General features: G+C 39.7%; 1 protein-coding gene across 2 annotated transcripts; it reads left to right on the top strand.

Moving 5' to 3' along the window:
* The first annotated feature begins 811 nt into the window (after positions 1-811).
* Positions 812-14891, top strand: f8 (coagulation factor VIII, procoagulant component). Of its 2 annotated transcripts, none has more exons than XM_088432183.1 (27): positions 812-977; positions 1085-1185; positions 2003-2125; positions 3301-3513; positions 3645-3827; positions 4057-4154; positions 4742-4862; positions 4943-5177; positions 5251-5419; positions 5914-5998; positions 6684-6901; positions 7126-7267; positions 7343-7552; positions 7691-8484; positions 8592-8734; positions 9197-9362; positions 9453-9692; positions 9897-10131; positions 10226-10408; positions 10663-10779; positions 11690-11761; positions 11919-12004; positions 12086-12241; positions 12404-12548; positions 13314-13453; positions 14131-14313; positions 14471-14891. In XM_088432183.1, exons 1-27 carry the CDS (start codon positions 832-834, stop codon positions 14636-14638), a joined length of 4872 nt encoding a protein of 1623 aa, XP_088288309.1. In that variant the 5' UTR covers positions 812-831; the 3' UTR covers positions 14639-14891. The 2 variants fall into 2 exon arrangements, with proteins under 2 accessions (XP_088288309.1, XP_088288308.1); XM_088432182.1 differs by having other exon boundaries at positions 5248-5419.
* The last annotated feature ends 2364 nt before the right edge of the window (positions 14892-17255 follow it).

Raw genomic sequence — 17255 nt, 5'->3', positions numbered from 1 at the left:
CAAAACCTATCATGCCCACAAGCAGACATTTTTTATTTCATGTTCTATTTTTAATTTAATGTTTGCGCTTTCATTTAAAGACATGCCATTAAGACACCACCGGTGACGTAATAGGTGGTATTTAACCATTTTAGTAAAAAATTGTATACGTTTGATTACATGTGTGTCTCTAAACTGCCGCAAGAGAGCGCTAAAACCTTCTTGAAGCATTCATACGTGAACATTTCTGTAGCTTCTCTTGACTTCTGAAAGTGTATTAAAGTAACTCTTTCCTTTGTGTCAAACCAAAAAACAGAACTTATTAAGAAAATAATTATGTCTGGTTAGGCACCCTTTTCAAATATGAAGAGGAAAAAAAGTATACCTTTTACAACAAGCATGTTCTTTTGCCAGTGAACTAACAGCGGTAATTGTATGTATATACTGTATTGTACTTACATTCTGAGAAATTATAAGTGTTTATACATTCCCAGATTGTTGATTGCTGTTAATTATTGTTGTGTTAATTAATTATAATAAAAACTAATTAATTATAATAAAAAGTAACAATAGTCATATTTAAATAATACTGTATATTTTTGTCATTTACACAGGCAGGGTTTCAGAGTTGCTTTTAATAAATATATCAAACCAAAAGTAATGTGTCAGCTATGTCAGTATATTTGTGCGCCACAAACTTGGAAGCAAACACTCACTCTCGCTCACACCCACACATGCCAAAAAACACACGCTCCATCCATTCTTTCCTCCCACCCACCGACTTTGATATATTTGCTCCCATGCAACTGTAGCGCACAGTCTCTGTAGCGCGTGCAGGTGCGCACATTGACTATGGGAGTGTCCCCTTTGCTGCTGCTGTTGCTGTGCACTGTCTGCCGGGCTAAGAATATTACGGTGAGGGAATATTTCATTGCCGCTGTGGAAATTGGCTGGGACTATGCCAGTGTGGGAGATGGTGACGCAATGTCTGACCAAAGGTGATCATTTGATTTATTTATTTATTGGCTGTTTGTCTCTGTGGTCTGCTTCAAGTTGATTTCCGACATTTTTATTGTATCCACACGACGTTTCACTCTGCCATTAGGTGGGTGTCCAAAGGTACCCCTCAGAAATACATCAAGGCAGTTTATAGGGAGTACACGGATGGCACCTACACTGTCCTCAAGCCAAGACCACCTTGGACAGGTTGGTGACAGCAGGCGATCTCAGCAAACTTTTACGTATGCAGGACTTTAATATGTAGGACATTTAAGGATGACTATTCTGAAACCGGCAGAATTTTACGACCTATATTTGGCGTTTCTTTTACGGCCCACCACCAAACGAAATATGTCTAGTGGACTAATCATGACCTTGTCTAAAATATGTTTTGTATAAATTCAGCGAGATTGGATCATCTCCCACGTCATTTGGTGTACCAAGAGACAATATCCATTTTTCATTTTTTTGGTCCAACAATCATTTATGTCATTTCCTGCAACTTGTGTTATAAATAGGCCTAAATGTCACTTCAACTGCGTTGAGTTTATAATTGTTTCAAGAAATCATTGGTGTTGGGTGGACTCCTCATACTTTTCAGGAGACCACAAAAGTATTACATCCTGAAAGAGTGTAAGCCTTTTTCAACACCCTGGATTGGTAAATAATTTGTAAAGAATACACACACCCAAATGTTGGTCAATAATTTGTAAAATTTGTAAAACACCCACATAAGTGGATGGACCCAGAGTATAGTTTTTGGAAAAAATACTGCATTAAAATTCAACAAAATGTGCATGTGTGTATGTTGAATTTTAAATTTACAGTAGGCAAATTTTATATATTTATATGACTTTTTTTTAGCAGTGACATTTTCCCAAGATAAGCATGTGGCCTGACTCAGTAAATTTTGAGAACCTCTGGTCGAGAGCCCTTAAATCCTATTGACACAATGACATGTTTCAGCGCATTTACCAGCGCATAAATCAAGAAAAAAATGCTTTTATTTATTTCCATCTCACAGGTATTCAAGGTCCAGTGATTATGACTCAGCCCCAAGAGCGTGTGGTCGTTCACTTCAAAAACCTGGCATCACAGCCTTACAGTATCAGCCCAGTGGGTATAACATACTGGAAGCAGTTTGAAGGTATTGAACTATAGTCTGGCATTGAGGCAAATGGTTGTTTTCCATGAATGACAATTACTGTTCTTCTTAGTACTGTGACTCACATCTTGATGACAACTTGATGACAACTGTCATCTCATCATACAGCATTGTCCTCCCGAAACCAAAACGATCTTCGTCAGTCAGACCATCGTCGGTTGTGTTATGTAAAAGCTTTGCACTGCAAATGGGGTAGGGGGGAGGCATTACCATGCATTGCAGTTCTCACAGAAGGACTCAATAACAAGGAAAGATGCCCTACTAAAATGCCTCTCTGGACAAATGAATTTTAAATTGTTTTGTTTTTTTTAAACAAAAAAGACATTCCCTATTTGCTTAAAAGGAAGTGCACTCCATAATTTTGGGGCAAGAGACTTCAAGGCCAAATTTTTTATACGAACGCATGGAGGAGCCAATGTGGATGTAAACGTATTTTTAACTGGCAAATATGCTCAAATATATTGGCAAGTACGTTTGAAAGTTATTCAATACATTCAAACATACCTGCAGAAATGTTCAACCATGTTTGCAAATCCATTGAAACATTTTTCAATTAGCGTTGTCAAAATTAAAAAGTTAACTTTACAGATATTTTTTCTCCTTTTAAATCCATAACAAAATTAAGTTGACTCAGTTCTATTTAATTCTTTTGGCAGCTGAACTGAGTTTTTGTCATCAAACAGGCAACTGTAGACAGGCAAAAATTGACGTTTACATAGATTTACCTTAAAAAGTTGCTCAAAATGTTCCTTGGAAAAATGGGGGAAAAAGTGTACATTGCTCAAAAGTCCCCCCAGTAGAGCGTAAGTTACCACAAACAAAGCGTTATGATGACATAATAAGATTGTAGTGGTTGCACAAGCTAATAGTTGTTGGTGTGTCGTCGCCTATGTGCAGACTTATTAGATGCATGCATAGGCCAAAGGATGATGTCCAATATCCCCGCATGAGTTAAAGCCTTAGTGGGTCATCACCTCCTCTGAGCACAGTGGCATGTGTCATTTCCTGAAATCAGCTCAAGTCTTCCTGCCACAGGATGACATCCCACAATGGACTTTATCATTTTCTGAAATGTTGTGTAAACCACCTCTAGCAATCTGAACTCTTGAGCAAGATTGTGAGACTGTTTTGCTTTCTAATTTTTTTCCCCCTACCAGGAGCCGGCTACGACGACTCCACAGCAGGCAAAGAGAAGGAGGACGATGCCGTCGCTCCAGGGAAATATCACAAATACGTGTGGGACATCAGCGCCAGTGACGGACCCACAATTGATGACCCCGAGTGTCTTACCTACTCTTATTCGTCCCAAGTGGACCCAGTCCGTGACGTCAACTCTGGACTTATTGGTGCCCTGCTCATCTGCCAGTCAAGTCAGTCAAGGACCGCTATGAATAACCTCAAATCACAATGAAATGGCTGAGAGATTAGATGTTAAGTACAGTAAAATACAGTACAGACATTTTTCACACAGTTTTTTTTCTCTGTTTTTACATTGCACCAGGTGCATTCAGTAAGGACAACCAGAGGAGGAACACTGCATTCGTGCTGCTCTTTGCAGTGTTTGATGAAAGCAAGAGCTGGTATGGGGAAGTCGGAGACAGAAGGAGCAGAGAGAACATTCAAAAGAGCAACACCAGGAAAGAATATCATACCATCAATGGCTACGTCAATTCCACTTTGCCTGGTGGGCAAGCACACAGTCAAGATACACATTGTGTTGGTTGTGCACTGCTGCTATTATTGATGCATCTAACATCATCATTTGTGATTTTTTTTTAATTGTCTACTTTATTATTTGCTCTGTCGTGTGGAATGTAATTCTGCTCCGGGAAGTGAACAGAATAAGAATTTCTTTGTGTAGTCTTAGTATGCATATCACAATAAAACTCTTGAATCTTTGTGTGCTCATGCAGGTTTGACAATGTGCCAAAAACGTGTGTTTTGGCATATGATTGGTATCGGCACTGCCCCAGAAATTCATTCCATCCAATTCCAGGATCACACCCTGAAGGTAATGTATTGAAGCACATTATTCACCTATGAACTGCTATTTTTTTGCACAAGGACTTGTCCTCCCACCCACAAAAGGAGACTATCAGGTTATGCCAAACACAATGACAGCCAATCCGTGTCCACCAGGGTGTGATTGACTTTGTTTTTCAACATCTCAAACACAAGCCCAATGCTTGAAAACAACTCTAATCGGCATACAGAAAGCATAACATTTGAGATAAGGAATTGGATTGCAATTTATAAAAATGCTTTAACTGCGACTGATCTGTGAGACAGTAATTGATCCCAATGTATCTATTATTTTGACTACAAATAGAATGAAGTGCCTTTATTGTCATTGTACTGGAGTTATACAATGAAATTTGGATCACTGTTCCCATTGGTGCATATTAAATAAGCGTAGACAATTTATGGAGTGGTATAGCTAAACCAAATAATAAAGATCTCATTTTAAACTGCAAGGCACATAGAGAAAAAAAACACTCATATTCAGAATTATGAACAAATTAAAGCCTTTAATTTACTTTGTTTCTATGTCACGCTGTTCCTTGAAGTAAACAAGCGTGTTTGCATTCGCTTTTCTAGGTGATGAAACATCGCAAAGTGACCTTGGAGTTGACCCCCATGACCTTTGCCACCGCAGAAATGAAACCCGGCGCTGTAGGCCGCTTCCTCATCAGCTGCCAGATACACGCGCACCGCCTGGGTAAGACAATCCAATTCACATGAATGTAACACAATCATATGAGTGATTTTGAAAGTGATTTTGCTGGCGTTCATGCTCAGATGGCATGCGAGCAATGTTCAAAGTCGAGAGCTGCCCCGGGCCGGACGTTCGCAAAGTCCAACACGATGACTACGACGAGTATGGGGAGGACTTCTTCAACACCATCAATTTAGAGCCCATGAGGCCACGAGCGCAGGGGAGAGCCAGCAGGGGACATCTGGCCAAAATCTGGAAACATTACATCGCTGCCGAGGAGGTCATGTGGGACTACGCTCCGCATCTCACTGCAGACAGGTAGCACACATACATAAGGGAAGTTGCAGAGCTTAACAGGAAATATAAATCAATTCAAACATTTCTCAAGCAGGAGTGAGCTGGAGTCCGGAGAAATGCCTCAGGCCACTCGTCAGCACGACTACAAGTATAAAAAGGTGGCTTATGTGGAATACACAGACAGATCTTTCAAGAGGAGGAAAACCACAGCCAGGACACTGATTGGTCCTCTCCTGAAAGGGAAAGTCAGTGATCGCTTCCACGTAAGTCAGCCAAGCATCACTGATCACAAAGAATTATTTGCTCTCTTCAAGAATGTGTCAAATTGATTGCTCATATTTGATCCTTAAAGGAACACTAATCCTTCGTTGCCATTTTCGATAGTAAAAGGCAAATTTTACATTATTTTCATTTGCTTTTAAATATTTTTTAAAGCACATGTTTCCATTTGCTGTCGACTGAAAATGACATCACCAGTGCTCAAGGCTCGGGTAACGCCCAATCACTCAGGTTGGGAATATCACCAAACCAAGAAAACAGCTGAGCCGTTATTGGTTGTTGAATCCGAACCTTGAGCACATGTGATATCATTTTCAGTTGACAGCAATTGGAAATGTTTTATTCAATCTATTCATTGTATATGAAAACGTTGTCATCAAATGAACAATAGACAGAATACAGGTAATATGTTTGACTGATGAAAATGGCCCCAAAAGTTTAGTATCTGTTTAATATTCAGCTTGAATTCTGATTTCAGATAACATTCAAAAACCTGGCCAGTCATCCTTTTAATATCTTCCCCAGTGGTCTCACCAAAATTTACCCACTGTTACCTACAAATGGTAAGCCATTTTGCAAATGTTTTTGTTCTTGTCACTCAAAATTAAGTTTTAAGTTTCTTATGAGGGGGATATAAGTCACAATAATGGATTTTCATTTAAATCATTCTCTTTTTTTATTGCTAAAACATGGAATTTGAACTAGACACTGGTCAAGAGATTTTTTAAAAATGAGCTTTAAATAAAATCTGTAACTAATTCATTGGATTAATCTCAAACCCACAGCCCTTTTTTTTCTATTTTTTAAAGGTTTGGTATACGGAAACAAAAAAGTGGCTATGGTCTTTTATTTTCTTAAACAGATGCTTTATCTGCTGCTGTATTTGAGATTAGTCTAAAGTGTTGGCTGCAATCTTTAGTTTGAACCAAAAAGAGGACTTGTGCTGTTTTCTTTTGTCAACAGCCAAATAATTAGAAATTAACATGAAGACAAAACAGTTTGAATCCTGTCCTTCGCAGACTTGCTTAAATCCAAAGAGCTCTGCTTTGGCTCTCTACATTTGCATCTAATGCTATCGTTTGCTGAAGCTGCATCTACAGCACCACTAGATGTAATTGAGAGTGAATGTGTTTCCAAAAGTTTAGCTAAATAACCTGAGCAGTGTGTATTGTCTCTTGTTACTGTAGTTTCATCGTTTATACTTCATTCACTGTTGTTCACAATCTTACATCTAATGTTGCATCAAAGGTGCAGAAAATGACTTGCGCTCAACAGGAGTGCCCCCAAACGGGACCTTTGTGTATGTCTGGGAGCTAACCACTGATGATGGGCCTTTGGAGGAGGACCCCGAATGTCTGTCACAGCTGTATCAAAGCACAGTGTCCCCAGAGAGGGACTTAGCCTCAGGGCTGGTGGGCACCTTGCTCATCTGCAAGTCGAAAGCCATTGACACCAGAGGACGCTTGGTGAGAAAATGTGGTCTACCTAAAACTTGTACACTATTGTTAGTACCCTTCCTACGATCTCTATTTTTATTGATTTCTTTTGATTATTTTTGTCAGATTCAAATAGCTTCTTCATAAAGACAGTTGTAGCAACAATCTTATTTTTGACATACTGTCAACACCGAGCAGGAAATTTCAATGAAATCAATGAATGCATATGAATGACCATCCATCTATCATTGCAGTTGGCGCCTGATAAGGAGTGGCCTGTTATATTTGCTGTATTTGATGAGAACAAAAGTTGGTTTGTGGAGGAAAACGTTTACAAACAACAGAACTCATCCACAACCACAAAGGACGAACTCTACAACTCTCATGTTATCTACAGTGAGTTTGCACTGCACTTGAATTCCGCCCTGCTAAGGCAGAACAAAACAAATGCATTTCATCTCTATCTTTCAGGCATAAATGGCATCATGTACAACGAGCGCCACTTTTTGATGTGTCAGACCGATGTCACTTTCTGGCATGTGGCCAACGTAGGCACCCACAGTAATTTCCTGTCAGTCTACTTCACTGGAAACCTTTTTCAGTACAATGGCCTCCATCAGTCCGTCCTCACCCTCTTTCCGATGACTAGCATGACCATTCCCATGGAAATGGACCTGCCAGGTAAGGCATTCAGCTTCTAAAATCAACATTGGGTACAGATATTTCTGCACATTCAAATTGCAACCATTATGTAATTGTGCAATCAGAGATTGTCCAGACCGAATAATACCCAAAATTGACTTTTGCCTCCTCTCACAGGTGAGTGGGAGATCAGTGCCTTCGATGGCAACCTCAAAGCTCGCGGGATGAGCATTCGCTACAGCGTTTGTTCCTGTGATTATGGCGACACCATGGTTGACCGAGATGAGGACATAGATGATATCTCTGACTGCGTGGACGTCCTGCCAAAAAGCAGAAGACCTCAGAATACAACAATGATTTGGGTCTGTAAGAACTTTACTACCGGCCAAAATGATACAGCTGGTGGCATTAAGTGGACTGTGAAAGGAGATCAAATCTGTCATTTGAAGAATGTAACTGTAGTGCCGTTGGACGGAGGAAATGCAGTGAATGTACCTGAGGGAGGAATCCCACTGGAGGTCTTGAACGAATTAGAGAAAAATGGGGAGTGGATCATGGATTTGAATGAGACTGAACACGAAATACATGGCAGACAGAGAAGACATGCGGAGGGAAACTGGACACACGAAAACTTCAGCTCTGCAGAATCAAGAGACGATGAATCCAGATGGCAGTCAGAGACCAAAGAAAATGGAACAGACACTGGTGCTGAGACGATAAAGCCTTTTGAAAAGAATGCGACGATGGAAGAGAGCAATGAGATTTTACCAGAATCAAATCCAAGCCTTCAAGAGAACCTCTTAACTGAAAGCAATTCACTGGAATTAGACCACCACTTTAGAAACAGCCACATTGAGAGCGTATCCGAGGAATTCAGAGTGCATCCTCTGCAAGTGGATTATAATTCTACGGCAGGAAAAAACACAACAGGAATCAACCTGTCCTTGGATTATGACGACTATAGTCAAGAGGTAATATTGCCTTCAAGGAATGATGAGTGTCCACTTCATTACGTACCCAAAGGGTTACTCCCATACTGTTGCTAACACTTACTTCCACATTGTTGCTGTTATTACAGGAAAACAACACAACCGATGTAATTACCTCAGACAAAATTGACTTGCGCTCCAGAAAAACCACATACCGCCACTATTACATTGCTGCAGAGGAGATAAACTGGGACTACGGCATCAGAAAAGAACCTAATCTTATTAAACCAGGGTAAGAAGTGTGATATATTTCCTATCAATTCACACTAAGTCACAATAAGTCACTTCTCATTCCCAAAACTGTATGAACAACACATTTTAAAAACAGCCATCTTCCTTGTGCTTTACTGCTTGATATTAAGATGAAAACATAGTCATTTTTTACATCATTGGAATGTTTTGAAGTAGATTCAACTTTTAGGTTTCTTCTCTGTGCTAAAGTCTGAACATTCATGATCCTCAAGTAAAATAATGTACCGGGATCAAGTAGGTCCATAAATCTACACACGTGTTCATATGTTAACGTTTAACTATTCTTCTAGCAATCGTTTTTCTGCTTTTTGTGAGTTTTACCTTGGTCCTGCCATGCCGTTTGGTGATTTCACTTGAAACAAGCATTTTGCAAAATCACATAGAACCGCTTATAATTGGCACCGTTATGTAAGAATAAATCAGTACACTTCCTTTCTATTAGAGAGAAGCGTCGTGGAATGAGAAAGTTCCTGCCGGAATACAAGAAAGTGGTGTTTAAGGCCTATCGTGACAAAGACTTTCTAGACCCTGCCACCAGAGGAGAGCTTGACGCACACCTGGGAATCATGGGACCTTTCATCAAAACCGAAGTTAATGAGCTCCTTACTGTAAGTTGAATATAGTTTGTTATAGTAAATCAACGGAAGGATCAGGTTTGCTAATGGAGACCGTTGGTCACATCCTTTTCCCTGTTCAAGGTCATATTCAAAAACAAGGCATCCAGACCATACTCATTTCACCTTCAGGGAGTTTATGATCGTGCTCAGGGGCTTGGCATTGCACAAAGCTATGCCCCAATCGTGCCAGCGGGAGTCCCAGGCGATCCTGTCCCACCTGGAGAGGCTCGAACGTATAACTGGAGAATCACAAAGAAACAAGGTCCCACCAATGCGGAATTTGACTGCAAGGCTGGCGCGTACTACTCCACTGTGGACAAGGTGTGCACTAATATCGTCCATTCCATTGTTATGCAAGGGAATTCAAGGTTGCTACTTGAATTACAGCGTTACATATGTACATACAAAGCACATACATTGTATCTAGAAGATGCTTAGTCTTTACTAGACTATTACAATTTATTGGTTTACATTGTTACATTTCCAGATATATGAGGTGCATATATTTATGTGTTTGTGTGCCAGGAGAGGGACCTTCACTCAGGTCTTATTGGCCCACTGGTCGTGTGTAAGCATGGTACTCTGCGGCCTATTGACAACCCAAGAGTCGGACCATCGATCCAGGATTTCAGCCTTCTCTTTCACACATTTGATGAAACCAAAAGCTGGTATCTGGAGGAGAATCTTAAAAAGCATTGTGTCCCTCCCTGCCAAGTCAACGCAGATGACCCTTGGTACCACATCAGCAATAAATTTTCAGGTGAGGAGAAGTGCTTTTGTTGTGAGTAGCTGACTATTGTTGATTGTTTACAAACATTTATGATTAACAGTATTTTATTATTGTATACTCATAGCAATAAATGGCTTTGTGGCGGAGACGCTTCCTGGTTTGTTGGTTGCACAGCGGCAGCAAGTCAGGTGGCACCTGTTAAATGTGGGTGGTGATGGAGAGTACCACGCTGTGCACTTCCATGGGTTGCCTTTCACCCTACACACTGACAAGAAGCACCGCATGAGTGTCTACAACCTCTACCCTGGTAAATATGTACAGATAGAGCCTTAGATCCTTACAACATCCAAACAAATAGATACACCTGGAGTACTTGGTGAGAGACAACTGAATTTCTGGATTTATTCTTTTTATTGTATGTCTCAGCAGATTATTTAGGTCTTTTGTGTTTAATCTTATTATCTTATAATGAAGTGCTAAGTGACTAGTGTGTGAATTAAATTATCTTGATACTAAATGTGTTTTAACGTCTACTTTTACCTTTCTACCTACTCACTTTAGGTGTATTTGGCACTGTAGAGATGATCCCTTCCACAGTTGGCACATGGCTGGTTGAGTGCACAGTCGGAGACTACCAGCTGGCTGGAATGAGAGCTAAACTGTTGGTCTATGATCCAGGTGGGAGTTTTCAAAACAAATTTGATATGTTTATCTTTTCAACTGGAACACTACAGCATGTTTGCAGTATCGGTCAAATTGTTGGTGCCATAATTCATTTTGACTCAGCACACCACTGATAAACTTTATTTAGCTAGGTTTTGGAAAACTGGCATCTCTGTAAAGCATGTTATTATTAAAAATGATAATAAGAATAGGTCGGGTATTCACATATGAACAAAATGTTTCCTTACCCCTTCCAGTGGTTCTAATGTTTTGGTAACATTATCTAGAGAGAGATTTAAAAGTAACTCCCTATTTAAAAATACTTCATTATTCATACATAGCAAATTTGTTTTTCCATGTTTGTGTATTTACTATGATTAATGGCAATTAAATCTATGTTCTTGTTTTCTTCTTCTTTGAAATTAAAAGGGCCTGACCCTCCAGGAAAATGCCCAAATTCCTTGAGTAGTTTTGCATGTCATGTCATGTTGTCATCTTGGCAACCTTAATGGTCCTCGACCATATTTGCACTTGAACAAAGAATCTCTGAACTTTATAACATGCCGCAAGCTTGGTATGTTCCTGAACGTCCTGTCGGTAGAGTCAGATATCCAGCCACTTTTGTAGGCTTTCAAATTTATAGACGTTCATCTGAGGAGAAAACAAGCACATTGTGTAATTCATATTCATTATGGAACCAACACAAAACATTTGAGAAAAATATTATGAGATATAATAAATTAAAAGGATTTTAAACTGGTGGATTACTTTACAATAACATCTGTATACTCAGGCATCACACTCAAAAATGAAAACCTACTCAGAGCAGATTTCATTAAAATACCAAATGTTTTAAATATTGAGTGTGTGTGCAAGAACTAGTACATGTTATTATAGTATTTTGAGTTTAATTTTCTTCATGCAGAATGTGCTTTACCTCTTGGAATGAAATCTGGAAACATCCAGGATTCACAGATCACAGCTTCAGATCACATTGGTAAAACACCTTTTTAATTACATTATTTGAAATAACATTTTATTGTAATATATTGTTTCTATTTATTTCGGGACATACACTGAGAAAAACACACTGTATTCTCTATTGTCAAATCTATTGCAATGGATGCTCACTATGTTTGGACATGTGTGTTCAGATAATTGGGAGCCCCATCTGGCAAGGCTGCTTCAAACTGGTTATATCAATGCTTGGATGGGATCAACCAAATTCTCCTGGATACAGGTTGAACATGCCGCTATTCCCCATGCTGTCAACTGTTGATATCCCATTTTACATTCCTGCTCATGACTGACGTATCATCAGGTGGACCTGCTGAAGCCGACTCTGCTGCATGGCATTGAGACGCAAGGAGTGAGGGCCACCCTGAGGGAAAACTACATCTCGCTATTTGTCGTTTCCTACAGCCTGGACCAGGAGACATGGATCACCTACCAAGGGAACCAAACCAGTCAGCCCAATGTACGTAAGCCCCGCAACACTCCTGCATGTCTTCATATACTGTATTTAACTTTTCATTTTTTGGTAATAAGGCTAATATGGGTTTTGTTGTTTCATGGACACTGTCACTTAATCAAACCAAATTTTGACTGAAATCGAACCATTGTTGTGACTCTGTTTTAGAAATTTTACGGAAACGCGGACAGCTCCACGGTGAAGCATAACCAGTTCTCTCCTCCGTTTGTGGCTCGCTACATCAGGATTCACCCTTATAGCTTTGTGCGGAGGCCTGCGCTACGTTTTGAGCTGCTGGGCTGTGATCTTAACAGTGAGCTTGAATTTTACAATACTTAATGATGTCTTGATTGAATTCTTTTTTTTTTAATTCATTCATTCATTTAACCCCTAGGTGGTATAATTTTTTTAATGAGACTTCCGGGATTAGACCCAAGAAGCAGCTCTACTCTTGAAGTTATTCACAAATGTTTTTTTTTTTTAACTATACTGTCTAGACATTCATATTGGTATTTTTGTTTCCCTCTTTGGGAACTAAAAGTCCCGGAAATGGGCAGATACCACCAACAGGTTAATGTCCATTACAGGTTAATGTCCATATCATTTCTATTGAAAAGGTATGTCCCATTTATTCATTTCAGCTCCACTTGTGCTCCTTCTGGTGTGTCTAGTTTGCTCACTAAGGTGGTATCATGCATATAGGCACAAAAAACAAAGAGTTTAAACCTAAAAGAAACAGTAAGGTGCAGTAATAATTTTTTTTTTTTTTGCAAAGAAATGTGTTTTTATGGTCATACTCTGAATGACAGACGTCGGCCACCATTGTGAGTAAACATTATTAGAGGGTTGTAACACTACCGTGGATGCTATTTGTGAAGATTTCTGGTGTAGCTAATAGCTACAGCAAAGCTAATAGACCTTCCCAAGGCTTTTCTTTGGTTGTTTAGAATAACTCTTCCTGTGATCAATCGATCTAGCGCTTTATCTCAAATAATATAATAGAAAAAAAAATGTGCAGATTAAATCACAGTCGCTCAGAAATAGGACGGACCTGAAGTGTGTCCGTTTGTGCGTGCAGGTTGCTCACATCCACTTGGCCTTGGGAGCGGACTGATGAAAATTACCGCTTCCTCACATCGTTCATCAATGCTGCGTCAGTGGCTCCCCAACCTCGCCCGCCTCAATCAGCAGGGGGCGGTCAACGCCTGGAGGCCCAAGGTGAACACCTTTGTAATATTTGCATGTAAATGGACCCTGTGGGAAAAGGAGTACACAAGAGGAAAATCACTGCCCAAAGCATACAAGGAGTTCAAAACAAAACCTCGACCCTGAAAATGGTCATCCCAATTTTAATGAGAAATTTCCATTTACGGTACACCGTGTTCATTTTACAGCTTTGGCAGGAAGCATTCTTTTGAACACAATAAAAAATAAAATCGGAGATGGACAAAAAGCACTGCCGTAGAATTAAGACAAAAATCCCTCGCTTGTATCTAATAGAGTGAAATCATTTCCTTTGCTGCAGTGACCCATTCTTTCTGAGGTGGTGTCTTTAGATTTTGCTCTGTTTATTATTTTGTGCTGAATAACATCCCACACGCCCTGGCTCTCGTATCTTCACACAATGCAACACTGAGGTGTGATTTGTGCTGCACTTGTTATTAAAGGTCACATTTGTGATCTTTGGCGAGAACGAGCACTCCTGCAAGCTATTACAAACACCAGATTGGTGGCTTTCCAATGTTTCCTGGTTATTGATCCTTAGTTGTTAAATCCACCACTTCTCTTGAATGAATTATATAAGAATTATCGCTTAAGTTAAGCGGCTACAGAAAATGAACAGATGGATGGTTCATTAATCTTTGTTTATTTTGATCGTCCGACCAAATTTCCAGGATAACAACCCTCACGAGTGGCTGCAAGTGGAACTGACATCAGTCAAGCGCATCACAGGTGTCATCACCCAGGGGGCAAGGTCTTTCATGACGCAGATGATGGTCACAGAGTTCTCGGTGACTGTCAGTCTCGATGGAAGTTCATGGAGCAGTGTGTTGGAGAAGGATTCACACAGGGAAATGGTACGGCACAATGACACATAAGCACACACAAGACAGGAAAAAATACATTCTGTACTAGCCATAAAAGACAGATTTTTTTCTATATTTGCCCTGATTAAATATCATCAGAATATTGAACAATGTACAATAACGAAGACTTCTTCTTGTTCTTTTGCAGATCTTTACAGGTAACAGCCACCCTGACGAGGAGGCCCTGACTGTTTTTGAGCCAGCTCTGTTCGGCCGTTTCTTGCGCATCCACCCTCGTGGTTGGATCAATGATATCGCTCTGCGCCTGGAGGTGCTTGGCTGCAATACACTAAAGGACCGCTTGGAAGCACCTTAAAGTTGCACATTAACAGCGCTAAACTATATTGTATTGGATCTATTCTTGATGAAAGTAACAGATACGCAATAGTGGTGGAGAGCAAACTTTGCCTGGAACATGCCAACATCTTCAGAATGTAAGCTGGTGTAAATATCTCACACAGTGATGGATGTATACTGTTTGAATGATTGTTATATTAGTGTGGACTGGAAAAGAATGACTGAATGTAGTGTATATTTCAGCTTTGGTAAAATTTCATATGGATAATGAATTTTGAGGAGTTGCACCGAGCTTCATTGCATACTTCAGGTGTGATATCAATATGCACAATATTTACACAAACACCGATACTGTATACGAATTCGGAAAAGGTAGGAGAGCCCGGCGGAGGATTCGAAGTTTCTTTTCGCGTTCGGTACTCTGATGCCAGGAACTTTCCCCCTGCTTCCGTCTTGCACGTTGTCACTGTTCTCAATGTTCCTTAACTGTTGTTTTGGCTTATCCTGCTCCAGCAGGCCATCAGGGACATACAAGCAACTGTGTTCTCACATTGTTCTGTGACAAGAAGCAGCATGGAGGCTTGTCTGCGTAGTGTGTGACAAGGTAGCATGAAAACATGATTTATTTGTTGGTTGTTTTTATCACCTTTTTATCAGCTGAGGAAGTTTCCAGGCAGAGGGGGCAAGGCAGAGGAACGCTGGACAGGACGTGCATTTGCGGAGACATTGGCAACAGCACATCATGCTTCGCTGATATAGGGAAGGAAAAACAATAGCAGTGTGCTTTATGTCAGCCAACAGTCAGCCTTGATAGGATCGTGCAGAGGTCGTGACCTCGTGCTCAGGTCTGACCTCCCGACTGCTGTTGTTTAGTTTTAGCTTGAAACAACCAACGATAATGTATTAATCTTCACATGTACACATCCTATAGATTGAATTACAAACAATGGCTGTACAGTATACACATTTCAAGCAGAAAAAAAATGCAATCCAACTCAAGTAACAACTTGTTAAACTACAACTCAAGAAACAAAACAAAAATAAGTTATTATTGTTATACTTAGATTTTGAAAACGTAGTTAAAAAAATAATCCACATTGTGTCAAAAAAGACAACCACTATGACACAAATACATTGGGTTATGTGTTCCAAAATGTTGGTTCAAACTGCATGAATAGCCCATGGAACAATGAAATTTTGGATTATTCATTTTGACCCAATATTTTTGGCTGAATTCCTTAAGTTGCAATACACCCATCACCAGTAGATGGCAGCTATTTTGTGATGTTTTAGAGTTGCTCAAGTCAAAGGAGTTTTCATCATGGACAAGAAGGTTTTATCCCATATTTACCTGGGAACGCAATGTAGTGATGGCTAGCAAAGGATTCAACAGAACTTACAAGGGCATTACTGTTTCGCTAACAAATCATTATTTCATGTTTGCAACTGTTACCTAAATACAAATTTAGGTATACGAATACAACTTTTAATAGATAGTACTGATATAATTTGCAGTCACCAAGGCAAAGGGGGGAGGGGGGGGGGGGGGGGGGGGGGGCAAAATGTTTTCTCTTTCCTGGGGGGACTTTCCACAGATGCTGGTAAGTAAAGAGCAACCTATCTCAAAAGTTACGCAAATTAGGAGCATTTTATAGTTTTCACAAGAACCCTTGACAGGTTGTTTTGTGCTCAATGGGTATTCCAATAACATACATATTTGTGACGAAGACTACTACTGTACACATATTTACTTAAATTACTTAAATTATTAAACTTTGTACAGTGACTGCACTGTTATCACCGTTTTAATAATAATACATACTTGAAGTTCTTCAGCTCTTGACTTTGGGCAAGAATTTCCCAAAATGTACACAGGATTAGTTGCACATGATTTACTTAATACATTGCAGCAGAGTGATATTTTTTTCACTTTCCGCTCTCACAACTTTGTGGCTTCCTTACAATATTTCCTGTTGTGTGCTCCCTAGATATGAAAAGAAAACCAACTAGACCATTTTCTTAAATGTGGTCTTTATAGAGGAAATCTAACAGCGTATTTTACTTTGATCTGCACATGGAAATGTTTTAAAGATGCTTTAATGATGCGGACTGCAAACTGCTATGTTGCATGTACTGCAGGACAAAAAAAAATCTATTGTTAACCTTAGTTGTTTACTTATACAAGTTTTACATACGTGTGTTCTGGAGAATTGGAGTCATAAAGATTTTAGTTCTAAAATGAATTAACATTTTTCAAATACCACACTTAACAGTTTGAGGCATCGTCGTTCGGAGTCGGTCCAATATGAAAGGGTGGATGAGGCCCCCTATTGGACAAAATCAGTGTTACACGCAGCGTTTGACAATGGCGACTGTGCAATAGTAGTTCTGTGTGCTCTACGAACTAGGGATGATCAATACCATTTTTTTCGATAGCACGGGCACGAACTTGAGTTTTCGTCAATACTGAATCCACCTAACTGATGCTACACTTTGGTGGAGTTTTCAATTAAATATCTATAGTTCTCGTTGCATTTTTCCTTCAATTGCATGAACTTAATGGCAATTGTTTAATTTTCCAGATTGTACACAAACAGCATATTTTGCAAAAACTACATAATAACATGAATTTAAAT

This window comes from Hippichthys cyanospilos, chromosome 13, assembly GCF_059441005.1.
Source record: "Hippichthys cyanospilos isolate Australia breed blue-spotted pipefish chromosome 13, RoL_Hcya_1.0, whole genome shotgun sequence".
NCBI lineage: Eukaryota > Metazoa > Chordata > Actinopteri > Syngnathiformes > Syngnathidae > Hippichthys > Hippichthys cyanospilos.
Note: the sequence above shows the minus strand (reverse complement) of the source record. Positions and strands in the feature narration are given on the sequence as shown.